Here is a 27,308-nt window from a genome sequence, read left to right as displayed (position 1 = left end):
GATCAGCCTTGGTTGTTATTAATAATCATTTCTATCTACTTACAAATTCAACAAAGGTCTACTAATACTTTCCATAATTTAAATGCTTTTTAGGAACATTTTTTAACTAGTACAAATTTCCTTAGCTGCTTAAAAGTAAAATTGAAAAATGTTACTACAAAATATATCTGTAACTTCAAAACGTTTAGGAACAATTGGTTAAGTGCACATTTTCTTAGATATCCCCCTAAAAAATAAATAAATGAATAAATAAATAAAAATGAAAAAAATAAAATAAAATAAAAATAAATAAATAAATAAAATAAATAAATAAATAAATATTAATAAAAAAAAATAAATAAACAAATAAATTCAAAAGTTTTAGGAACAATTGTTAGTAAGTACAAATGTTTAGCTACTTAGAAACAACACCAACATAAAAGTAAATAAACAACTAAATAAATAAAATAATGAAATAAAATAAAATAAAATAAATAAAACAAGTAAGAAATAGTATAATTACTATAAATATGTATATGAACCTCATCACCACCTATATTCAGTTTGGTCCACTTGAATAATGAATAATATCTTAATGAAGGGTACAGTTATTATAAAAAGCTTAAGTACAATATACTGAGCATTGTGTCATGGTATTAAAAAAAAAAAAGTGTCTTGAAAGAGATCTGTTATACTTATTAAACTCTAAGTACAATACAGTGAGCATTCTGTTATGGTATTAAAAAAAAAAAGTATGCCTTCAAGATCTGTGTATACTGAGTGGCTTATTAAAGTATTCATAACACCTTACATAATGTATACTTCAAAGGCATTCTATGGATACTGAGCACTTCATCAAGACAATAGATCTTTTCCAGTATATACATACTTATTCACAGGAACCTGATGTATACTGAGCATTTCAATAAGGCAATACTAAAACTACACCTTTCCAGCATACATACATATTCACAGGAACCTTATGTATTCTGAGCATTTCATTAAGACACTACACCTTTCCAGCATACATACATATTCACAGGAACCTTATGTATTCTGAGCATTTCATTAAGACACTACACCTTTTCAGTACACATACATATTCACAGGAACCTTATGTATTCTGAGCATTTCATTAAGACACTAGACCTTTTCAGTACACATACATATTCCCAGGAACCTTATGTATTCTGAGCATTTCATTGATACACTACTCTTTTCAGTATACATACAAATTCATAGAACTTTATGTATTCTGAGCATTTCACTAAGGCACTGCATCTTCAGTATTCATATTCTAAGGATCTCTATGTATACCGACTAATTCATCAAGGCAATAGACTTTTTTTTGTATACATACACATTCTAAGGAGATCTATACATACAGTGAGCATTTCTCCTTCAAGGCAGTGACTACACCTTTCACAATACACACACACACTCTAAGGAAATACACTCCCATTCTGCCACTGTCCAAGATAAATATTATGTAACCCATTTTATATGACAATTATTCATATACTTTCTTCTTTATCACTATCATGGTCTTAAATAGATATGTTCCTCCTAATACCATAAAATTATTAAAATCATGTATAAAAACTCTCTCCCATAATATCATGGTATATATTTATCTACTTTTTTTTATTTTTTTTCTGTCTATTTACCACTCTGTGTACAATATATAAACTTAACAAGACTATAAACTTATAGTTTATAGTGGAGTGAGGGAAAGCTCTTTTTTTTATGGGGAAGCCACAATTCAATGAACTTATGCCAAACTTCCACTTACATCAGTTCTCTTTCTACTTAAATCTTAAAAAGTTCATATTTTCCATGAACTAAAAAGGCTGAAAACTTGAAGTGACTAAATACCCTGTTATTTTTTGTTTATTTTTAAATGATGGTAGGAATGTCTCCCTTTGGCATTGTGAGATCTATAAAACCCATAACATGTGAGATTCTTGTTCAGTTTTTCTCCACATTCCTAATTTGACACATAAATGATGGCAAACAATGGTGTACACTGTCATCACTGTTCTAGTCTAATATTCCATGTATACACCAGACTAACATCCTCCCTTAAATGGGTGTGGCTGAGATGATATGATATGCATACACTCACTGGCAATTCACTCACAAGCATTCCCTCACACTTTGGCCTCCTGACCTCTAGGGGGAAGACTGGTCCTATCTGACTACATTGTGACCAACCACACACCACATCTCTGCATCAGGGTGTGGTAGTGGAGCTTTGTCACTAATTACATAGCATATCTCTGTATGAAGGTGTGAGAGTAGTTTAGAGTCACCAATTACAGAGCATATCTCTGCATCAGGGTGTGGCAGTGGAGTTTTGGGTCACCCTTACTAATTCATAACAGATCCACCCCCTTCCCTGCACCTGACTCAATCCACTAATCAGGCCAGGTGTGGGAGATTCTTCCTTCAAGGTCCTGGTTGCTGTATCTCCATTCACACACTCACAACTCCTCACCATTCATAAAGATAAAGCAGAGAGTGGTGTAAATGCTAAAATGTCAATCAAATAACTACATGAACTATAAGGCTACCACTAGCCCTTCAAAAAGACTACTTAAAAGTCTCCTGATGTGTTTCTCATGAGTGTGATCTGCTCCCCTCCTGCAGTGATGTGCAGGTGTGGTGAGCAGCACAGCCTTTACTGAACACTCCACAGGCATCAACACAGCATATGGTATAATGCATCATCTCTCTCTCTCTCTCTCTCTCTCTCTCTCTCTCTCTCTCTCTCTCTCTCTCTCTCTCTCTCTCTCGCACACATACAAACACACACAGACATCAACACAGGGTATGGTATAATGCATCATATCACACACACACACACACACACACACACACACACACACACACACACACACACACAAAGATTTACATATTTGTGAAAATATACATATATATGGCAGGTTGAGGTCCCCTATAGAGAGCAATGGCTGTGGCAGGACATCATGCCTTGCCTCATGGAGTGGAGAGAAAAAAATAAAAATAAAATAAAAATAAAATGAATACAAAACACACAAGCCAACAGAAATACAAGATTAAGCTAAATACACAATGACTGGTACAGAAGCTGCAAAGAGCAATCAAGTAATGTTTTGTGTATATAAGTAAGTACGTATATTGCAGTAACTGAGATAAAATACATAAGAACATAAGGGAAGCTGCACTAAGCCAGCATGTCTACACGTGGCAGTACCTGTATAATATAACATAACAAAGGCCACTGACCATCCCTATGCACCAATACAGAACTTCTATTCTTCTATTTACGTAACTCTCCTTCTCAGCCCTTGATTCATGGAACACTCAATAACAATTACTGTAGTCTGGCCACTAGTTATGTTAATGTGTTTTTGTGTTTCCTGAGCTGCCCTCACCCATGTGTCTGCCAATGGCCTTTCCTTAACTAAAGTTCCTAATAATACCAAATCTTTCTCTTTTATTTATCCTTAATTGTAAAAAACACATGAGAAGTTAATTTCTCTCTCTCTCTCTCTCTCTCTCTCTCTCTCTCTCTCTCTCTTGCTCCCTCTTTCCTGTCTTTGCTATCATAGAAACAATTACTAATAATTTTCATGTATTCTTTAACAGCAAAAAGCAGAGTATATTTCATGCATGACAAGGATACACCCCATGCATTCCTGCCCTAAGTTCTGTTGGTCCTCCTTGAAAAATATGGATTAGGTATATATGCAAGTTTAAACATTTACTCAAACCTTATAAAACAGTAACAATATCAGGGTGTGTGTGTGTGTGTGTGTGTGTGTGTGTGTGTGTGTGTGTGTGTGTGTGTGTGTGTGTGTGTGTGTGTGTGTGTGTGTGTGTGTGTGTGTGTGTGTGTGTGTGTGTGTGTGTGTGTGTATCCCAGTGATGGCACAAGCTATAAGCAAAAAGGGATAAAAGAACAGGTAACATAAAAGAACAGGTAACAAAGGTAAAAATTAAATAAAGAAACATATGAAACGAAAAGGCAACAAAGCTAAATAATACATGAATATCAGAGAGAGAGAGAGAGAGAGAGAGAGAGAGAGAGAGAGAGAGAGAGAGAGAGAGAGAGAGAGAGAGAGAGAGAGAGAGAGAGAGAGAGAGAGAGAGAGAGAGAGAGAGAGAGAGAGAGAGAGAGAGAGAGAGAGAGAGAGAGAGAGAGAGAGAGAGAGAGAGAGAGAGAGAGAGAGAGAGAGAGAATACAATCCTAGCACACATCCTCACCCTTGCCATCTTACATCACAAACAGGGTGTCTCTTTTCACCACTCTCCCTCCACTCAGCTCCCAAACACCTCTGCCTCACTGACCTGCCTACACTTTACATCACCTCCCTCATCCTCTATCTTAATATAAAACCAAACAGATGATCTAGAAGTGGAAATATACATGCCATCTTATACTGTAATGCCCAAAGGAAGACTGGGAAACTGACCTAGATTGAGACCACCTACAGACAAGACACCTGAATATGTATGTGAGTCTGGTGTTAGTAATGTATGTTTGAGTAATTCCTGGTTGGTTAGCCTTGTCTGTCCTGGCACTATAATACTGATTTTCTCTCTCTCTCTCTCTCTCTCTCTCTCTCTCTCTCTCTCTCTCTCTCTAAAAGGAAGAAGTTGTTTATATTAATTATCAGCTAAAATAATCATCAGATTGAGTATCTTTGGAATGTGAACACTTATCAGAGAGAGAGAGAGAGAGAGAGAGAGAGAGAGAGAGAGAGAGAGAGAGAGAGAGAGAGAGAGAGAGAGAGAGAGAGAGAGAGAGAGAGAGAGAGAGAGAGAGAGAGAGAGAGAGAGAGAGAGAGAGAGAGAGAGAGAGAGAGAGAGAGAGAGAGAGAGAGAGAGAAACAATAGTAAAATAAAAAAAATTAAAAAATTAAAATGCACTGAGATTCAAGTTACGACTACAGATTCAAAGGAACATCCACAAACCACAAAAAACAATGCACCTTATTACTCTTCCAAACATGTATGAGTCTTGCTTGAAACTGTACAATTTTCTTAAGGTAATGAACTTGTGAGTGAAGGAAACAAGAATTCTCCCTTTGGCTAACTAACCCTTGCGTCATCTGCCTTAGCTAGGGAAAAAAATGGGAAAAAATTTACCCTCCCATCATCGGTCTTAAGGGGAAAAAAAGGAGAATTCTTGCTTTTTTTCCCTTATATGTTATGGAGTTTCGTTTCCTTGAGGTACTTATCAATGGCACACAAATTTCCCTGCTTTTTCACAGACATCAAAACATCCTTAAATCTTTCTGAAACTTCAACCTTAGCGCTCAGAAATTACAGATTAAGGAGTTTCGTTTCCTTGTGGCACTGTTTTCAATGGCACACAAAATTCTGTACCTTCTCATGCAGACCAAAAAATGTCCTTCAGTCTTTACATAACTTCAACATTAGTTAGTGCTCCAAAACATACAGAACAAAACATAAAACTTCTGCATCTTTTCACACACAGACCACAAAACCTCCTTCAGTCTTTACCCGCCTTCAACCTTGGCACTCAAAAAAAAAGACATAAAAGCCTTCACTTGCACTATCTTGCTGTCACTTGCCTCACAAAACCTCCTGAGAGCATCAAACAAGAAAACACTTATAAACTGGACCTCCATAGATTCTGAGGACACTTGAGAGCATCAGCAAAAAAAAATAAAAAATAAAAAAATAAATAAATACAAAATAAATAAACAATAAATAAATAAATAAATAAATAAATGAATAAAAAATAAATGAATAAAAACCTCCATGAACTCCCAAAATTATCTGGAAACTTGGTAACACTGAGTAGGGAAGAGCAGAAGGGGGCACATCAAGAGGATACGAGACTGGGGACACGTGATACACTCCCACAAGTCAACCTACTATTTCATCATTTACCCTTCACTATCTTGCCACCTTCTGACTCACAAAACTAAGAGCATAAAGCAAGAAAACAGATAGAAAAACCCTCACTAAAATTTCAAAATCGGTAGAACACTGTAACACTGAGCAGGGAAGAACAGGGAGGGGGTGCTTTGTAAGACTAAGGACACTTAATGCATCTCCCCAGGACTGTCTTGTGTTCATTTGCCTCTGTCCCGCCACAAGTCATGCTCCTCGTACTGGGACAGAGGTGGTGCAGAGGGTGGAGGGGTGACCTGCTGGCCATACGATGAGGACATGAGCAGGGGTGTGCGTTCCCCCTGCTGAATGAGGCACTGAGCGGGGAGTGCCTCTTGATTCCTGCTCCTTTGATCTGGTGAAGGAAAGATGGGGAGATTAGGAGATGGAGGAGAAATGAGAAAACAGTGAATATTCAACAAAATGATCTGCACTTGTAAAAAAAAATGTGATGGGGAGTTTATGTAAGAGGGGTGGGAAAGATAGTGAATGGTTAAGAAAATGATCCATACACATAAAAAATAAAGAAATGGGGAAGTTAGGAGGAGAAGGCAGAGGAAGAGGAGTGAGAAAGACAGTGAATGGTTAACAAAATGACTCACACATATGAAAAATAGAGAGAAAGAAAAATAATAGGAACGAATTGGTTCTCATATAGAGTGGTAGATGAATGGAATGGACTCAGCAATCAGGTTATTACTGCTGAGTCATTTGGAGGCTTTAAAAGAAGATTAGACAAATTTAAGGATGAGGATGATAGGTGGAAATAGGTATGTTTCATAATAGGGACTGCCACGTGTAGGCCTGATGTCTTCTTGCAGCTTCCCTTATGTTCTTATGTTCTTAGTAATGACTTGACCGAGGGAAGGCAAAACTCAGTGGCCTCACAGTAAAAGCCACAACTTAGCCGAGTCCCAGTCACTATTGTGCAATGGCCAGCCACAAGTGTGCAGGCATCACATGAGGTGGGGATAGGCTTAGCATTGAATGCCATGAGACAGCACATGTATATAAAGCATTCTTCCATTATATCTGCTTTTTTTTCCTTCTTTCTTTCAAGGTGTAAATGTCTTTGTTTTTGTTCTTCGTTGATGTCATTATGTGTGTGTGTGTGTGTGTGTGTGTGTGTGTGTGTGTGTGTGTGTGTGTGTGTGTGTGTGTGTGTGTGTGTGTGTGTGTGTGTGTGTGTGTGTGTGTGTGTGTGCTTGTCTCATATTTGTTGTTCTCTATATTTCTTTAGTCCTTGTCTTTTCTCGTTCATTTACAGTTTTTAATCTTTACTTTCATTTCCCTTTCTCTTTTATCTCTTCCTCCTCCTTAGTGCATGTTTGTAAGTACGTGTGTATAAGTGTGTGTGTGTGTGTGTGTGTGTACAAAGAGAGCAAGGATGCATAGGTGCAGGGTAAAAGAGGCAACTGTATAGAGAATGCAAGAGAATAACAACTATAAACTCTGAAAACTCTACCTGAATCTGTTTTCCACCTAGGACCTCAACATTTTTGCATGCACTCCATAACTTAATCAGACAACCTCCTTAGGACTCTCTATGTAAATCCTCATGAAATAGCAACTAAATAAGTTTTTAAATAGTATACTTTATATCAGTCTTTGGTTAGGCTTACATTCTCAGCAAATAGGAAAAAAAGTTACGTAAATAAGCTCTTAGAGGTTTACCGCCTCTCAGGAGATTAGTTCAGTTAACCCTATGACACTGCAGCCTCTCAGGGATAGTGCAAGACAGGGGAATGGTGTTGTGTCTACTGACATATGTACTCGCAGGATTATATGATGGCTTGGCTGTGTATGTGTGTGTGTGTGTGTGTGTGTGTGTGTGTGTGTGTGTGTGTGTGTGTGTGTGTGTGTGTGTGTGTGTGTGTGTGTGTGTGTGTGTGTGTGTGTGTGTGTGTGTGTGTGTGTGTGTGTGTGTGTGTGTGTGTGTGTGTGTGTGCGTGTTATTACTGAGCCCCTGTCAAATATGCAGTTCTGTACTTGCATTCCCATGTGACATCCTATACTGTGTTTCATTAAGTCTGTCAAAGTAGTTGTGTCACCTGAGGACACAGAACAGGTTGACAATGCCACTAACTAGTGCTCTCATTGATGACTGGTTTACAAATTCCTGCTTTATCTTGCTTGATATGTGCAACAAACTAATGTTACACTACCACAAAAATCCTCATGTAAAGAACAGAATAACCCAAATCAAAATAATCTGGTATCTTACACTCACACTGCAGGTCCCGTAGAAATATCAAGTAAAGTTACTGCACATTTCAAACATGACAGGAACACAGACCAAGCAGTGAGTGAAAGCATCAGTCAGTGGCAGTCTTACTCCCTTTGTCCTCAGGTGGCACACAATATATCACATAAGCCAGGGGTTCTCAGCCTTTTTAATCTTGTGTACCCCTTTAAGTCTTAGTACTGGCCACACATACCTTATCCAGAATGCAGTAGAATGCAGTCAGAACATAAAACATGCCTCCAGGAATCCATCAATAAAAAATTTCTCAGTGTAAGATGATAAAAATCCTGCTCATCTATCAGTATATAAGACCAATTATCAAATATGCCCATGAATTCATCAGTACCGTACATAATGACAGCAACAATTGTCTGTGAGTTAATGAATCAGTCCATGTCCTGTAATAGACCTATCACATATACCCAAAACTCCTCTCACATACTCTTGGAGGGGGGTATGCCTATCCCAGGTTGAGAATCCCTGAGGTCCTGAGCAAACAACAAACACACAGCAACACAACAAACACTCTTCTCTTACCCACTTCCACACACATACCTCCACCTCTCCTCACACTCACCTCGCCCTCATCCTCCGAGCTGTCCCCATCCGGTGACCTCTGCGTCGCTGCCAGCACCACGGCCGGTGGGGGCGGGGCAGGGCGCAGGCAGCAACACAGCCTCCGCAGACACTCTGGCAGTGACATGGAGAAGCTGCCGTCCCACCGCCGGTATACCATGGAGTTGAACACTGCTTGTAGGGGGTTGAGGACGGCCTGCAGGGGGAGGAGGTGGTGATGATAGTATTAGTAGTAGTAAGAGTAGCCTGCAGGAGTAGGTAGTGGTGATGATGGTAGTAGTAGTAGTAGTGGTAGTGGTAGTGGTAGTGGTAGTAGTAGTAGTAGTAGTAGTAGTAGTAGTAGTAGTAGTAGTAGTAGTAGTATAGTAGTAGTAGTAGTAGTAGTAGTAGTAGTCATCGTCGTCGTTGTCGTCGTCTGCATGTGGTATTACTTTACATCCACTCTGTCTCTTGCTTTCTGTATACTAGGCTATATGAAAAAGACAACATGAGAAGGCTATGAAGAAGATGGAAGGTGGAGTGTGTGTGTATGTTTTTTTGTCTTTCTCATTGCCACTAAACACTTAAGCACCATTACAAGTTAAGTCTTTGAATATTATGGCTTCTCAAACACACATATACACACAAATACACAATCCCCTCCCACATCTCAAGGACACTGCACTAATAAAATGTATGTTTTCAGTCTCATTTCTGCAAATAAACCATTAATTACTATTATTACACACACACACACACACACACACACACACACACACACACACACACACACACACACTAAGGGAGGAGGAGACAGATGAGAAAGGGAGATATATTTTTTAGCTGAAATAAGAAAAAGCCAAAGAGAAAGAAGACAAGGAACATGGGAATATACTGAACAAACAACATATGAATTTGACCATTATGGCTCCTCAAACTTGATAAAGTATTGTGGTGAAAATCTGAAGCATAATTCTTTAAAGCCACCATTAGTGCAGTGACAGTGAAAGCAGTGACAAAGTACCTCAAGCCTTCTAGTAACTGTGGCTTTAGTCTTGCTAAGTAAAGATATATAGATTTTCTCTAATTAAAAGGTTTAAAGATGCGCACACACACACACACACACACACACAACTCTGGCATCATTAGCAGAGACCTGGCTTGGAATGATTACTGTCACTTGAATGCTATCTCTCAAAACCTTCATTCCTCTACTCTTTTTCAAGCCCCTGTCCTTTCCTCCTCTCTGCCTGCATCTCTTTCCCTGAGGCTGAAACTGTCACTGAAATCTAAATAACCACTTAAATTCACTTAAATTCACTCATTATCACAGTGTCTCCTACATTTAAAGGATAACTCATGTGTCGTATAATTGTCCTTCACACTGAGATGGGTACATGCCTGCAGTAATATGTGTCACACACTAACCTCCCACGTCCTTTCCATGTGTCACCCTCAACCCTCCATCTACCAAGCTTCAAGGCCTCCTTTAACCCTTTGACTGATATTTAGTACACCTTTCCTTCATTACCAATCACTCTGAGACATCTTTACTTGTTCTACAGTCACCTTCAATCTTTGAACTAGACAGAAATTGGAAAATCTGTTCTTTTTAATCCCCTTCTCTCTTGAAGATGCTTATAAAGATTTCATACATTACTTCTGTTGATTGTTTAGTATCACAGTGAAAGAGTTACCACCACCCCTCTGCCCAATCAAGTGAAGAGACATCCTTACTTGTTCTACACCAACCTCCAATCTTTAAATTGAGTAGAAATTACAAAATCTATTCCTTTTCACTCCTTCTTTCTTGCAAATGCTTATAAAGATTTCATGCATTACTTCTGTTAATTGTTTGGTATTGCAGTGAAAGGGTTACAACCTGCCCTGCACCCACCATGAGGTACCACACCACCAGGATCACACTCTTGGGCAGGTGGTCCCAGGCGGTCCAGAGTATGATGCCGTTGAGCACGTTGGGCAGCCAGCACAGGTAGAACACTCCGTTGATGGCCAGGAACTTGCGCTTTCAGCCCGTCCACCACGCGGCGCTCCGAGTGGGTGAACCTGTTGGAGTGTGAGGGTGAGTGTGGGTTTGTTAAAGGACTGGGTTATAGTGGAGTGTGGTTGTCTTCTTTGGTGTGTGTGTGTGTGTGTGTGTGTGTGTGTGTGTGTGTGTGTGTGTGTGTGTGTGTGTGTTGAGTGGGTGGTTACTATGTGAGTGGATATATTGTTATGAAGTCTTGTTTGTTTTGTTTTGTTTTGTTTTGTGTGTGTGTGTGTGTGTGTGTGTGTGTGTGTGTGTTAGCAATCTCTGCATTTTACAGATTGGTATATAAATATTTTTTACTTTAGATTAGATAGTGTACATGAGTTATCATACACAAACCTACTGCTGACTCATCTTCCTTCCTGTACTTCTAATTTTCTTGTTTTTTTTTGTTTTTTTCCTTCACCTGAAAACATCCTCACTTATCAGTTTTCTCCACATAGCACTTCTCTCCTACACACTGTATGTTATGCCTTTGACTGTCATTTGGTACACCTTTCCTTAATCACCAATCACTCTGAGACATCTTTACTTATTCTACAGCCACATCCAATCTTTGAGTTGGGAAGAAATTGCAAGATGTATTCTTTTTATCACTAACTTTCTTGTAGATGCTGATAAAGACTTCACACACTGCTTCTGGTGCTACTAAGTGTTTTGTATCAAAGTGAAAGAGTTAAGCACATGCACAGTCCTTGGAACACATCATCATCTCACACCACTCACCCACACACCTGCCTGCTTGCCATCACACACACACAACCTAATACAAGAAGAGGAGATAAGGATATACATACATCTCTCCAAATGAATCAATAGATCAGTGAAATAAATGAGAGCAAAATAAAGAGAATGTAACAAAAATAAATAAAAAGATAATTAGCTATTTGAAGATAAACATCACATGACTCAATTCTATAAAAATGAAAATAGGTAAACATACATGACACACACACACACACACACACACACACACACACACACACACACACACACACATGAACGCACCTCCCCTGCATGGACATGATCTGCTGCTCAACACGAGAGAAGGCCAGCCGGTACAGGATGGGGTTGGCAATCATCACCGCCACAATGGGCAGGAAGGTGCTCATGTAGTTAGGCAGGAACCTCAGGTAGGGGTTGACTGAGTTACTGTGGCAGCTGCAGGGTGGTGAGACACACGGCTTGTTATTCTTTTCTCTTTCTTTCTTTGTTGTTATTATTACTATTACTATTATTATTATTATTATTATTATTATTATTATTATTTATTTATTTTTTTTTTTTTTATGCAGGATGTAGGAGGGGCACCAGCAAAGGGCAACAAAAATTATGAAAAAAAAAAAAAAAGGTGATCCCCAAATAGGGTCAGAAGCAGTCATCAAAAGCTAAAGGATAAGTGTCTTGAAACATAGAATATATATATTAATTTTTGTGAAAAAATTATTATAAGAAATATGCTATTCTTGAAGAGTAAAATGAAAATTATACAAAATAATATAAAAAATATGACAAAAATTAATGAAAAGACAAATGTGTTATACTTATTAAAGAAAACAGATCATACACTGTAGAACATCACGTTGGTTAGAAGGACAATTTTACAATAAAATATCATGTACATCAGTCAGGCAGTAGTGTGAGAGAGGCAGATTAAGTAAGTAGTTAAAATATATTTCCTGAGCTTGTTGTTGAATACATATAGCAAGGATGCAGTCAATACACCAAAGAAAAGGACATTACAAGCCTGACCCAACCCTGCAAACCAAACAAACACATAAACACTCAACCCTCCAAAATATGGTACACACAGGTAAATTTTCAACCCAATCCTGCAAACCAGACAAACAGGCAAACACTCGACCCAACCCTGCAAAATACAAACAGAAAAATGCTCACTTGAGATCTGGGAGGTAGAGGAGGAGCATGCCCATGAGACACAGGGCGAGGGGGACGGTCCCAGGCCACCAGATGGTACAGGCGGCGGTCCACACGCTTCCCATCCATCACCAGCTTCACGTCCAGAGCATACAGCAGACTCCACAGGTAGGTGGCCGTGTAGAAGTAGTGGATCATGCTCTGTGGTGGTAGTGGTGGTAGTTGTGGTGGTTTAATTGGGATGTTACTTTATATTGAGTCTTTAGCATTCTGTATACTGCATGAGGAGGACAAAATAAGTAAGCTATGAAGGAGATTGGAGATGAAAGTGATGGGGAAGATAAAGAAATTGCAAATGAGAGAGAAAAAAAAATAGATATGAGAATGAAGAGAAATGAGAAATATGAGGAAAGCAAAGACAATGATCAGACATAAAAAGGGAAGAAGATAAATAAAAACAAACAAAAAGGGAAAAAGAAGAGAGAAGGAAAGAACTGCATACTATTCTCTTCTTCTACCATTTTTATTTTATCTCTTCTATTACTAATCCTATCTCTTCTAATAATAGCTAATGTAGAACAGTGTAATTAAAACAACCTAGCAATGACTTGAGGGTCTATTGTTGAAGAAAAAATTAATAAGAAGGGAAGACAAAAGGAGAAGAAAAATAAATAAAGAGGACAAAACAGAAGGGAACAAAAAAATAAAGAATAGGAAGAGAAAGAAAGAAAAAAGAGAAGGAGGAGGAGAAAAATAAAGAGGGCAAAACAGAAGAGAACAAAAAAGTGAAAAGTAGGAAGAAGGAAAGAGGAAAAAGAAGGAGGAGAAAAAAGACGACAAAATAGAAAAGAACCAGAAAAAATGAGGAACAGGAAAAGAAAGAAAAAAAAGAAACAGAAAAAAAATAGAGGACAAAATAGAAGAAAAAAAGGTGAAGAGTAGGAAGAGAAAGAAAAAAAACAAAAAAAAAGAGAAGGAGAAGGAGAAGGAGAAGGAGAAGAAGAAGGAAAAGGAGAAGAAGGAGAAATAGAAAGAGAAGGAGGAGGAAGAGGAGGGGGGAGGACACAAATCAACACTCACAGATGACACAATGCAAAATGACTTCCCCATGGTGCTGTCATCCGGCCCTGAGCCAAACGTGTCATCCCCCAGCCAGGATGCTGAGCGGATCAGGATGCCTGGTGGAGGGATGAGGAGTGGAGAGATAGACATAGAGATAGATAAGTGGATTGATAATTCACTGACTCACTATTAGCTATCATAAAAAAACAGAAAAATAATAAATAAATAAATAAATAGGTAAATAAAATATATAAAAATATAAAAAATGAAGTAAAAAATAATCCTCTATCTCTGTAATAGACACAGTAGCAGCACTCACCAAGGGATGCCATCATGTCAGCAAAGGCCAGCCACTTGATGATGAGCCAGCCACGTGTTCTGAGGAAGCGGCCGCCTCCACCCATCCGGGCATGGCTGTGGGGGTCGATGGTGTCGCCTGATCGGGACAGCAGCTGCGGGGGAAAGTACCAGGAAGTGAGAAGGGAAAACACTGGCTAATCTTTGGATCTCACAACTACTGCTACTAAGTGGAATAGGGGGTGTAACAAGGATGGCATACACAAACTTCTCAGGATCAGCAATCAGGATAGAACAAGAAATAATGGGCTCAAGCTTGAAAAAAAAAATAGATTAAAAGAAATAAAAAAGAGATAGGAAGGAAATGCTTCTCAATTAGAGTGATAGATGAATGGAATGGACTCAGTAATCAGGTTGTTAGTGCTGAGTCATTAGCGAGCTTTAAGAGAAGATTAGACAAATTTATGGATGGGGATAATAGGTGGAAACAGGTTGGTGTGCTTCATACAGAAACTGCCATGAGCAGGCCTGATGGCTTCTTCAAACTTCCTGTATTTTCTTAAGTTCTTGTGTACTGCTGGTGCTATCAAGTTTGAATAGGGCTCCTCTCGGTGTGGTGTGGTGTGGTGTAGTGTGGTGTGTGTGTGGTGTGTGGTGTGGTGTGGTGTGGTGGGATCTAAGGCTGGTGTGGTGGTGTGGTATGTTTTGTATGTGGCTGGCTGAGTGAGAGTGGTGTGTTGTCGTAAATCTGTGTGTGTGTGTGTGAAGGGACATCTGTGAGTGACTATCATTGTGTTGGTTCTATAATGACTTGTTGATATACTTGTGGAATTTGTTAATGGAGGCATAGATAAGGTGTTTGAAATCCACACAACACTGTTTTTCTAATTTTTTAAGTCACTGCAGCAAAGAAATGTGGCCTATAATTTAAATACAGCCACAAATAGTGCCAAAACAGTGACAGGCAAGGTGGCAGGTTAGGTTACCACAGAATCAAGAGCTACACATGACACCACAAGGGCAGGACCATTTTCACCTCCGGATATATTTAATCCCTAGATACATTCCCTGCTGGACACTTCCCTGCCCTGGGTACATAGGACACCACTTTATAAGGAGAGGGATAGTGGACCAAAATCATTCTAGATAAAAGGTTAGATTACGTGAAGTTAATGTTTCTATCTGTCCCAGGCTGGCAATCTCACACACGGTGGCCCAGACAAAGCAGCACACACTCACACACACACACACATCATTCACATTCTTAGCTTCATTGGGCCCCAGTGGAAAGGGCTAGTCTTGTGGACCACTGCACTACACCCCCACAAGTTTAGGCATAGTAGTTAAATTAATAGTGAGAGAGAGAGAGAGAGAGAGAGAGAGAGAGAGAGAGAGAGAGAGAGAGAGAGAGAGAGAGAGAGAGAGAGAGAGAGAGAGAGAGAGAGAGAGAGAGAGAGAGAGAGAGAGAGAGAGAGAGAGAGAGAGAGAGAGAGAGAGAGAGAGAGAGAGAGAGAGAGAGAGAGAGAGAGAGAGAGAGAGAGAGAGAGAGAGAGAGAGAGAATGTCTACAGAGCGTAAAATTCCCAGGAAAGATTAACACCCGAGAGGAATAAATCATGGGAAGGAATGTCTGGAAGAGAGATGGTGAAGGAGAGGGGAAGGAAAATGTTCTACACTCATAAGAAAATAAGAAGACAGTGGCTAGTTCACTTATGCAAGACAGCAAATGAACTCCAATCAACACCACACGTGACTTTCAAATCCCTCGTCATCCTCACTCAGGCCTGACCCGAGTGTGCTGGCTACAATTAATTACCAGTTACGGTGCGCCGGGAGACAATCATAAATACTAAGTAAATAATATGCTCCTATGCACAGTCATGGTCACAAGTCAATGAGCATGTCGCACTCATTTTCACAGTGGTTTGTGTCTTCCCTCAATGTTAGGTTCCCTGATATGCTGAGTTGCTGACCGACACTCCCCCTACAAAACCTGACAGTTGGTACACTCTCAGCAATCACAGAACTAACATTGCAGTAAAATGTTAAACACAGCAAAAATTATTGGAGTTCACTTTACTAAATGTGACTGTATCATTATTTAAAATACTGTGAATTCTAAATCCTTTGTAACACACACACACACACACACACACACACACACACACAGACACAAACAGATCTCATTATTCATAAGCTTTTCTTTTGCTATTCATATTTCCATATTACTGAAAGAAATGAAAGAAAATAAGCCTATTGTACAAGCCTAGTGGATCTGTGAGTAACAAACAGCATAGTAAGTCAAGAATGCATGTCAGAATAAGCCTGCAATTGGAATCTGAAACCCATCTAGCAATGAACCAACAGAGAGAGAGAGAGAGAGAGGAGAGAGAGAGAGAGAGAGAGAGAGAGAGAGAGAGAGAGAGAGAGAGAGGAGAGAGAGAGAGAGAGAGAGAGAGAGAGAGAGAGAGAGAGAGAGAGAGAGAGAGAGAGAGAGAGAGAGAGAGAGAGAGAGAGAGAGAGAATGGGAAAAATTAAGGATCATGAATATAAACTGAAAAACAGAGATGAAAAATAAATAAATAAAAAATAAATAAAAAAATGAATAAATGAATAAATAAAAAAAGGGGCAAGAAATTCAGCTTCCCAAATATACAATCACTGACACTTAAAATGAGCTGAATGCAGAGGCAGCATTTGCAAGAAACATTTATGACTTTTAAAACTACACTGGATGAAAAGTACACAGTGAGACCAGGACAAGGGAAGGTGTAAGCAGAGACAGAGTTGGACTGTATGAGGGAAGATTTGAGGAGATATAACTGTCAGGAGATGTGTATAGTTAAACTGGCTGAGGAAGAGATATCAGAAAAAGGCACTAAGAAACACAACAAAAGACAATGCAAACCTGACTCGAATCTTGCATAACACAACCAATTAACACACACACACACACACACACACACACACACACACACACACACACACACACACCCCTGCAACACAGCCCCACAGATGCCCCCACTAACTAAACTAGATAAGAGAAAAAAAAAACATTAAAAAACACACACACACAAACACACACACGCAAAAACATAAACTCAACTCGAATCCTATACACCACACTGCAACACACACACACACAAACCTGGAACACAGCGCCACAGATGCCACATGCCGCAGCCACCACTGACACAGAATTGTAAGGCACAGATTGGAAGTCCTGCAGGAACCCTTTGGAGAAATCACTATTGACGGTGACACAGCACAGAGACTCTATGGTGGGGCTGGCCATGGTGGAGGGGGAGGCTGGAGAGGGGAGAGGCTGGTAGGGGAGGGCTGGTTGTCACTCCTTCCTTTCCTCCCTACCTACTGTATCTTCCTCCTCCACCTCTCTCCTGCATTGCTACCCTGTGGAGGAAAAGGAAGAGTGAGAATGTGGAGGAAAGGAAAAGATAGTGCTGCTTCTTTTTTTTTACTTTCTTTACTATTTACTATTTACTTTTCTATTTTATCTTCCTCCATCTTACTCCTGTATTGCTATCCTGTGTAGTAAATGGAAGAATGAGAAGGGAAGAATGATTATTGTGCAGATGAGAAAGGTATTTTACTCTTTCCTTATTTCTCTATTTTGTCTTTTCTTCCTTGTTTTTCCTGCACTGCTACATTAAGGAAAAAAGGAAAACAGGAAGAACGAAGGAATACTAATGGTTTTTATGTCTTCTTTTCTTCCACAACACACATACACACAGACATGCACTGCTAAATCAAATATTGCTGTCGTAGGAGATATTGGATAAATGAAAACTGACAAATGACAACACAAGAGGAAAGAGGAACTGCGTATCTGATCCCAATGTTGAAAGCCATAAAGGCTCTAGACTTCCATATTTCACAGGACACAGGGGGTAATATACACACAGAGATGAAGGTAAAGGAGGTACAATGAAGAAAAGCTTAGGTACCACTGTTGTAAATGTTGTTGTAGCTGACCAATTCATTCAGTGTGAAGGTACAACAGTACCTACAACCAAAATTGATGTGGGTTTATGTAGGTTTATGTGTTATCAATCATCCAAATTTAATCAATAACATGTCACTAGTGTTATTGTGAGTGTCTGTCAGAGCTTCAATCACCAACTTCCCCATTCCATAACTACTCTTCAGACCAGCTTCTCAGGGTCTTAAAATAGAAAGCTTTACATCATAATTACACACCACTTAAGGGTCTCAAAACAGAATGCTTTACATTATAATTATACAACACTCACTCATGACTCAGGCAGCCTTTGTGGTGTTATAAAGGACAATGTATTTGCTGGGAGTAATGACGAATGATATGTAGCAATAAGAAGCTTTGTGTTCATCCTCTATGCCACCCCACAGTCTTGTCTCCCGCAGCACGTGATTGGTGCATCATTCAAACATTCACAGGAACTTGCCAGGACTCCAGACACTCCCTTCACCAACATTCTAACATCTCATTTTCTTCATTACTCTGGATGCCTGTTCAATATTTTTATGGTCAATGTAATGAAATGATAAAAAGGAGTATCTTTCTTAGCATGAAAACATTTTACCATGTACTCGTATACTGGTCACCATTACATGCACCATACAGACAGACAGCTATACAGATCCCTCACTGGTAAAGGATGAAAACACCTCTGCTGTATTTGTTATTCTTTTCAAAATCTCTGATCCGGGTGGTTCTTCCTCAGCCACACTTAACAGCAGGAACCTTGGTGGCTCTGTAGAATGTGCCACATCAAATACTACATTACATAAGAGTAAGAAAAGAAGAAATATTAAATAAAAGAAAAACATGAAGAATACAGAGGGAATACAGAAATAATACAGAAACCCACTACAAACACAATGGAAAAGTCTTCAAAACTGTACATGAAGTGATTTCAGGTTGATATGGGTTGTTATTTTCTTATTTCTTGGGCCTATAGCACCTTAAGGCTTATTTGTGGATGCTTGGATGGTTGACCTGTAGAATCATGGATGGAGGCTTGGATGTCACCCCTCCATCTATGCTAGTACAGGCAGTGCTTTCCAAGAGACACTTAAATCTTATAAACTCCTTCTTTTATTTTCACTTATCATGTCTTTCTCTTTTGTCTTGTCTACTCACTTATGGCTCCCTTTCACTCATTTATGATTCTCCTTTTTACTCAGGTTTTCATTTATGTATTCTTCATGTATTGTTATATATATATTTTTTTTTATTATTGCAATACGGAGTTCTAGCCACAAAGAATTCCAGTTTGTATGCAGTGCTATCTTGCAAATTGACAATAAAAGTTATCTATTTATCTAGCTTTTTTCTCTCCATGACTTCCACTGGTTCTCTTCACTCGATGCACTCACTCAAAGACAACCTGCATATGGAGGTTCCTGAAGCCCACTAGTTCTTTTCACTCATTGCACTCACTCAGACAACTTGTATATAAACTTGACTTTAAAGACTCAGCAGTAAATGGAGAACACAAACACTTTGTCTTGGTGTTATCTCTTACTTCAGTACTTTGCTTCTCTATGAATATACTGGTTAAAAACATTATTTTCGTTTTCTACTTCATTTTTAAGCACTATTTTCTAACCTACACCACCTTTCTGTCTTGTCTGTTTTTGTATGTATCCCAACCATACATACACACATACAGTAACACCACAAATCACTACTTTTCAAACACAAACACTCACAAGGCATCAAAACACAGCCAACACAACACCACTACCACCACACACACACTTTGTACCTCACTCAACCATTACCACTAAGAGACAGACAGAGAGGGAGAGAGAGGGAGAGGAGACCACCAATGCACCTCCTTCAGTTTCACGAGACACAAGAGAGAGAGAAAGAGAGAGAGAGAGAGAGGGTGGGGCTTTGTCATGCGTCTACAATAGTTGCCATGAGCCTTTCTGTCTCTCTGCCTGACCTGCTGCTACTTCACAGGCTTAGGGTGGGGGGATGGTGGGGGGATGGCAGGGGTTGGGGGTAAAGGGGTGGCTTTCCTTAGGTTACTCTTCTACTACCTGGTCTGTTTCCACTCCTAGTCTTCTTTTTTTTTTGCCTCTATTTTTATTTTATCTGTTCTTTCTCTCTTACTGTTTTATGTTCAAATACATCACTGTTGTACTTTATTTTTATCTGTCTCTTTCATTTGTCTTGTTTTTTATGTTTAAATTTTCTATCTCTCTCTATCACTTTTTTTTCTATTTCTAAATCTATTATTTTCTTGATTTTTTAGCACTTCCTTTTTATGTTTTATTATTATTATTTTTGGTACATGTATTATCTTCTACTTTTATCATCATCTATCTTTCTTTCCTTCCTTCCTCTCTCTTCCTCTTATTATTACTCTTCTTCCAAGCCACAAGTTTCTATATCTCCCATCATTATTATCTTCTCATCTTCTTCCATTTTTCAATTACCTCTTCATCCATTAACATTATTACCATCTATATTTCTTCTTCGTCTTCTTTTATCTTCACAATTCTCTATCACTATTTATTTGATTTTCTTTCATTGTTTTCTCCAGTTTCTTGTGTCTTTCTTTCACTTAATCTTTTTTTCCCCTTTTCTTTTCATTTATCATTCATTTCTCTTCCTTTGTTTTATTATTTATCTATTTATTTATTCCCTCATTTTTTATTCTCTTTTTCATTCAGGTTTTCAGACATGCATTGTTTCCCCCCTCTCTCTCTCTCTCTCTCTCTCTCTCTCTCTCTCTCTCTCTTGCCTAAGTGAAGGTTGGCACGTGTGTGTGTGTGTGTGTGTGTGTGTGTGTGTGTGTGTGTGTGTGTGTGTGTGTGTGTGTGTGTGTGTGTGTGTGTGTGTGTGTGTGTAAGGTTTCTTAAGTAATTTTATAAGTTCACAAAGTAGGGAGGGAGAAGAGCTAAGAGAGAGAGAGAGAGAGAGAGAGAGAGAGAGAGAGAGAGAGAGAGAGAGAGAGAGAGAGAGAGAGAGAGAGAGAGAGAGAGAGAGAGAGAGAGAGAGAGAGAGAGAGAGAGAGAGAGAGAGAGAGAGAGAGAGAGAGAGAGAGAGAGAGAGAGAGAGAGAGAGAGAGAGAGAGAGAGAGAGAGAGAGAGAGAGAGAGAGAGAGTTACCTTACAAAATAATATGGTGACAACAATGAAATGGAGATAACTGCAAAAAAAAAAAATAAATAAATAAATAAATAAATAAACAAATAAATAAATAAATAAAAATCACATGATGTACATTGTTTACAAGTTTATATATTACCAGAATGACTTGGCAGGATAAAAAAAAAATAAAGATAAAAAGAAGATGGAAGAAGAGGAACAAGAGGATTGCTGATAACTATAATGCCTGCATGTGTGAGTAACCCATGAAATTGAAGAAGAAGAAGAAGAAGAAGAAGAAGAAGAAGAAGAAGAAGAAGAAGAAGAAGAAGAAGAAGAAGAAGAAGAAGAAGAAGAAGAAGAAGAAGAAAAAAAAAAAAAAAGATGACAAATATAATGAAGTACAAAAAATTACAAAAAAGGAGGATGATAATACAGTAGTAGTAGTAGTAGTAGTACTAGTAGTAGTAGTAGTAGTAGTAGTAGTAGTAGTAGTAGTAGTAGTAGGAGCAATAGTAGTAGTAGTAGTAGTGGCAATAATAATAATAATAATAATAATAATAATAATAATAATAATAATAATAATAATAATAATAATAATAATAATAATGATGAGAAAAAGAATAAAAGAAGAAAAGATGAAACCCACAGAAAAGACAAAGATGATAATAGGAATGGTGGAGACAAAGAGAAAGACAGAAAATCATTCATACATACATACATACATGCACACTTATAATTACTGATGGGAGGAAATAAGTGTGAACTAAAAAAAAAAAATGTTGTAGCACACTCTTTACACTGTAGGCCACACACACACACACACACACACACACACACACACACACACACACACACACACACACACACACACACACAATAGATCTTCAGATTCTTGCTAGGCTATTTAATTACATTATATGAGAGAGAGAGAGAGAGAGAGAGAGAGAGAGAGAGAGAGAGAGAGAGAGAGAGAGAGAGAGAGAGAGAGAGAGAGAGAGAGAGAGAGAGAGAGAGAGGAGAGAGAGAGAGAGAGAGAGAGAGAGAGAGAGAGAGAGAAACAAAAAAAAAGATGATCAGTTCTTTTTATTCTTTTTATTTATTTTTACTTTCTTTCCTCTTCTTTATAATTCCTTCTTTCCTATCTTTCACCTTTTTCTTTATTTCTTTCCCTTCATCAACACCCATGCCTAAACCTAAAAAGCTGAGGTTCACATCCCACAGAGGTAGCAAAGGTTTCCCGGGAGCACCAACGGCACCTGTTCTGTCCTCCCCACACAAGAAGGCGAGGGTGTGTGATGTGGGGAGGGTCTCAGTCTTACTCGCACATCACACTACATGTACCTAAGCTCTCTCTGGGGAGGATAACAGGTGGTGGTCACAAGTCTGGCATGTGATCCTTAAGATAGTGGTAAGTTATGTGTGGTTTGGAATGCTTAAGTGACTGATATAAAGATGTAGGTGATGATATGTAAACAAAGCACTTGGACAACTTTCTTTGAATAATTGGAGTAAACAAGTGGGGTTTTAAAGTATAAACAAAACATTTTGACAACCTTCTATGTGTTGCTGATATAAATTTGTGGATTATATATATAAAGAAAATATTTAGAAAAGCTTCCATGTGCAACTCGTGTAAATTTGTCAGCATTAATATATACACAATACATTCAAACAACTTCCTACATTTCCCTGCCTCAATTCTCACAAACATGAGCATACGAACATAAGAACATAAGGGAAGTTGCAAGAAGCCATCAGGCCTACACGTGGCAGAGCCTGTACAAAACACACCTACCTACTTCCACCTGTCATCCTTACCCATAAACTTGTCTAACATTGCTAAGTCAAGTCCTTCCCTTACTTGATGTCAGACTCTCAGGTGTTTAACTGATAGCATTACCACAAACACATTCTAAATATGACCTGACTCTCTCACACACATGAATACCAAGTCACATCCTTCCCCCTACCTGCCCTCAGACTCAGGTATTTAATTTCTAGCACTGCCACACATACTCATCCCAAAATTGACTCTCTCACAACACAGATATCAAATACAACATTTATCTCCATTGCCTTCCCTTTCTAGACCCTCATATGTTTTTTTTTTCTATTTATCTATTTTCCACCACTCCACACAGCAACTAGTTATTTTTTCATACAAGTAAAGGAAGCTGGAAATTTAATGTACTTCCAGTCAAAGATGAAATCCCCAAAGAGGAAACCTTAAGCTTAAAACACATACTATCCAACCTCTATAAGGGAAAGTAAGAATGCTAAATAATAGTAATGACGCAAAGAGAGTGAGAAACATCAAAACCTATAAAAAGAATATGGAAAATTTTATCTCCAAACATAATGCTGCTCCGAAACCCTATCCATATGGCAAAGCATGAGTGTTAAATGATGATAATGATGAAATAGGGATGAAAAATGACTTTCAGCCTATAAAAAGAATAAAAAGAATCCTCGTAATTTGGCACTTCCCACAAAGAAAAGGTAAAATATGGGCCTTAAAATGACAATACTGATGAAATAAGGATACAAAAAGACACTGACCTATAAAAAGAATAAAAGACAGCCACATAATTTGCCACTCCCCACAAAGTTAATACATAGATGGATACACAACATCTGCTAAACACCATGACAGGAATGAGAATAGCAGGGAAATTCAATGCAATGTTACGTAAGGAGATAAAGAAAAGTTTTGAATCGCTATGTCGCTCTGATCTATAAGGAAGGTGCCACATCATCATTGTTGTTCACCCACTGTCCCTCTCTCTCTCTCTCTCTCTCTCTCTCTCTCTCTCTCTCTCTCTCTCTCTCTCTCTCTCTCTCTCCCTCTCACACTCTAACTTCCCTCACCACTACAGGGACTCATGACCCTTAGAAGTACTAGTGGTGGTGGTAGTGGTGATGCTACCCAGACTTGCTTACTCATCTAAGCTGTTCTCCCAAAGCAATGTCAAGGAATGTTATGTTCTCTCTCTCTCTCTCTCTCTCTCTCTCTCTCTCTCTCTCTCTCTCTCTCTCTCTCTCTCTCTCTCTCTCATGATATAGTGCTAAGTGTCTAAAATCAGGCAACCAATCAGTCACTCAATCAGTCAATAAGTCTCTCTCTCTCTCTCTCTCTCTCTCTCTCTCTCTCTCTCTCTCTCTCTACACTGCAACACCACCATAACCTTCGTCCAGCAGAACAACTCAAACAGTTCAATAAAGCAAACCTGCAGCAATAACAACACAGCAATACCACCACAATTCCCATGCTAATTCCATTACAGTATATACAACACACCAAAACCACACAAAACTAAAATTCCCCCCCCTCTCTCTCTCTCTCTCTCTCGCCATCTTCCTATGACTTAAACTGTAACCAATTTTGAGAACACATCATAATAACAAAAGTGACAAGTGTGATAATGACACTTTTCTGTCATTGCTTTAGGGGAACAATAATTACATAAGTTTTTCCCCATTCCTTTTGAATCCTTAGTTTCCTTTACAGAGAGAAAAACAGATGCATATTCCTCTGTTACTGATGACACCTTACACCATACACATTCACCATACACATTCACTGCAGCTCCCATGACCACCACACCATACTACACCACAGTATCATGTCAGTGCCCTCAATTCATCACACACCAGAAAAGTAACACCACAGAGCACCACAGCATCACTACATCATCAACACAGCACACCCACTAAGTTGAATTAATTTTAGACTTCATGTTTAAGTGTGTGACTAATCTGTTGGCACACTGGTCCTCACCGACTCAAGCAGTGTTGCTTAGCCTTCCTGCATCTCTGTCTCTCTTTCCAAAGTGGGTGACCATGGCAGAGAACCTCCACCTTTTCTTATCCAAACACCCCTCTTCCCTCAGTCCCTCTTCCTCTACTAGTGCTTCTTTCACATGTTTGCTTCCTTTACCTTATCCTTCCATCATCCTCATGGTCCTCCTCTCCATCATTCTTTGTTCACATAATAGTCCCCACAACTCCTTCATTTCCTCCATTCTACCTTCTTGAAATATTTGTTGTTTCATACAGTACATAACGGATGGGTTTGGTTCCTCTCCATCATTCTTTGTTCACATAGCAGAGCCCACAACTCTTTCATTTCCTCCATTTTACTTCCTTAAAATATGTTGTTTCATACAGTACACATCAGATAAGTATGGTTGTATCTGTCTCTTAGATCTATTAAGAGCAATATCAATCTTAACTTTACTCATCATTATCTAATAACAACAATGTAAAAGAATTTTTGAAGATTGCCTCTCTCATAAGATTTTGAGTGAGATGTAGAATTTATACTGGGACTGCTATGTGCAGACCTGACAGCTTTTTCCTGTTTCCTTCATTTTCTAATATTATCTAACTTTTTTGATCAAATTAAGACCTCTGTATCTATATCCTTTGATAACCTGAAAATCTGTCATCAAAATGGTGCATGGTCATACTCCCACTTACTCACTTTTACTTTGACAGATTCTCTCGTGGATATATGTGACACCACTGTACTAATGTAATGATACACAGACTATGCCAGTATTGTCTGATGGTTCAGGTTACACGAGATTAGGTTAAAAGAGGAAAAATGGGGTGTACAATGTCAAGGAAGCTGGAATGTTTGAGGGAGAATAATTTAAGTGCAAAATGTGTGGCAGGCAAAATATCCATGGAAGAATAAGTCAGGAGGGAAATGCCAGAAGGAGAAAAATGTCCATGAAAGAGTAAGAAGACAGGATGATTTTGTCTTGAGAGGAAAATAAACTATGGAAGAATAAGTCAGGGAGAAATATATGGGAAGGAACAGGTACAGGGGAAAAATGGACAAGATAAATGACCAGCAGAGGAAGGGTTAATGGGAGAAAAGTCTAACTGTATTATGGAAATATTTTTACGGTTTTATTATAGTTTAAGCCATTACACACTATGTGGTAATAACCTACCTCATTTTGTTCTTCTCACTATTCACATCATTTCTAATGATTACACTACTTGTCGGAAATTAATAATAACGCCACAATAGGCCTGGGAATGCACAGCGCTCTCAACTTTTTCTAAGTCCACAGGTAAACATAAATGGTGTATTGTTGCCTGAACTTCAGTTGTTTAATGCTTTGAATTGTGGGTAGCTGCTGGATAGGATCACTGTGTCTATAATTCCTCGGGCCAATCACGTGCTACCACCACTTAACACCACGAGTTGCACCAATAGGAAGTCTCTATAAGTACCCATAAGCTGCGCAGGCAGGTTAGGTTAGGTTAGGTTTCCCACAGGCCCCCAAGCTTGCTTGAGGGATTGGGGGGCCGTGGGTAGAGATTGGGGACATTGGCTTAAACTATAAATTTACCATTTTTACTATACCAATTTCCTGATAAGTGATTACCTATTAATTTCCGAGCAAAATATGACACTTTTTTTCAAGTTGCGATCTACACAAGGAAGAGATCAGCAGTGAAAAAAAATGTAAAATAAGAAAAAAAAAATAAATAAAAAAATAAACTGCATTAACATGAACCTACCCTTAAGACGAAACCGCTGGCATTATTTCACTGTTATCAAAAAGTAGAAACGTGCAACACTCAAGCAACACACCTAAACACTGAAAACACAACACACGAACTGGGTGGCTGGTACTGTGGGGGAGACAACCACAAGCACCACGCTTCACATCACACTGCACGTCCCTCCCTCACACCACACGACGAAAATCGCCCTGCATCCCCAACCAAGAGAAACTAAGACGAGCAGACCTTTCCACGGATCATATTACATTCCCTACATCCTGCCAGTGTTAAGAGAGGCGTGTCTCTTATCACTACGGCTTACTAACACCTCATACCTGCCTGCTGGAGGGACGTGCATGCAGCCTTAGCATTCCCAACTCAGGTGTGGGTAAGATAAACACGTGACATTTGTGGAAAAGGGGAATAATAAAGGGACAGAAAAATTTTACCTGAGCGTGTTTGTTTACCTCACGTGATGCAGTGTTGCCAGATCTGCCATCCCGCACAATTATCATTGCTCTCTCACCGCGACTATCTTTAAAGGCCACATAGATGATTATTAGAGTTTTCAATAGTGTTTCTCCTATTACTCACATAGATATCTTGTTAGTCTGTCATCAGAACCGTAAAAACATCCTTAGATGCCCGCGTCACTTATTATAAACCCGTATTCTGAAACTGATTTATAATAATCTCTCACCGCAATTAT

The 27,308-nt window shown here is 38.9% G+C and overlaps 1 protein-coding gene across 1 annotated transcript; it reads right to left on the bottom strand.

Annotated features, from left to right (window-relative positions):
- On the bottom strand, positions 1 to 27,115 carry LOC135104850 (G-protein coupled receptor 143-like). Its single transcript, XM_064012532.1, is given in 11 exon segments — positions 1 to 6,241; positions 8,709 to 8,903; positions 10,584 to 10,715; positions 10,717 to 10,753; positions 11,745 to 11,897; positions 12,636 to 12,694; positions 12,696 to 12,815; positions 13,695 to 13,792; positions 13,996 to 14,128; positions 17,121 to 17,383; positions 27,049 to 27,115. Coding segments are annotated over 10 exon segments (1,287 nt in total). The 5' UTR covers positions 17,268 to 17,383; positions 27,049 to 27,115; the 3' UTR covers positions 1 to 6,028.
- Positions 27,116 to 27,308: the final 193 nt, after the last annotated feature.

The sequence above is a fragment of the Scylla paramamosain genome, chromosome 11, assembly GCF_035594125.1.
Source record: "Scylla paramamosain isolate STU-SP2022 chromosome 11, ASM3559412v1, whole genome shotgun sequence".
In the NCBI taxonomy this organism is placed as follows: domain Eukaryota; kingdom Metazoa; phylum Arthropoda; class Malacostraca; order Decapoda; family Portunidae; genus Scylla; species Scylla paramamosain.
The sequence above is the reverse complement of the archived record's forward strand: the minus strand, read 5'-3'. Positions and strand labels throughout refer to the sequence as shown.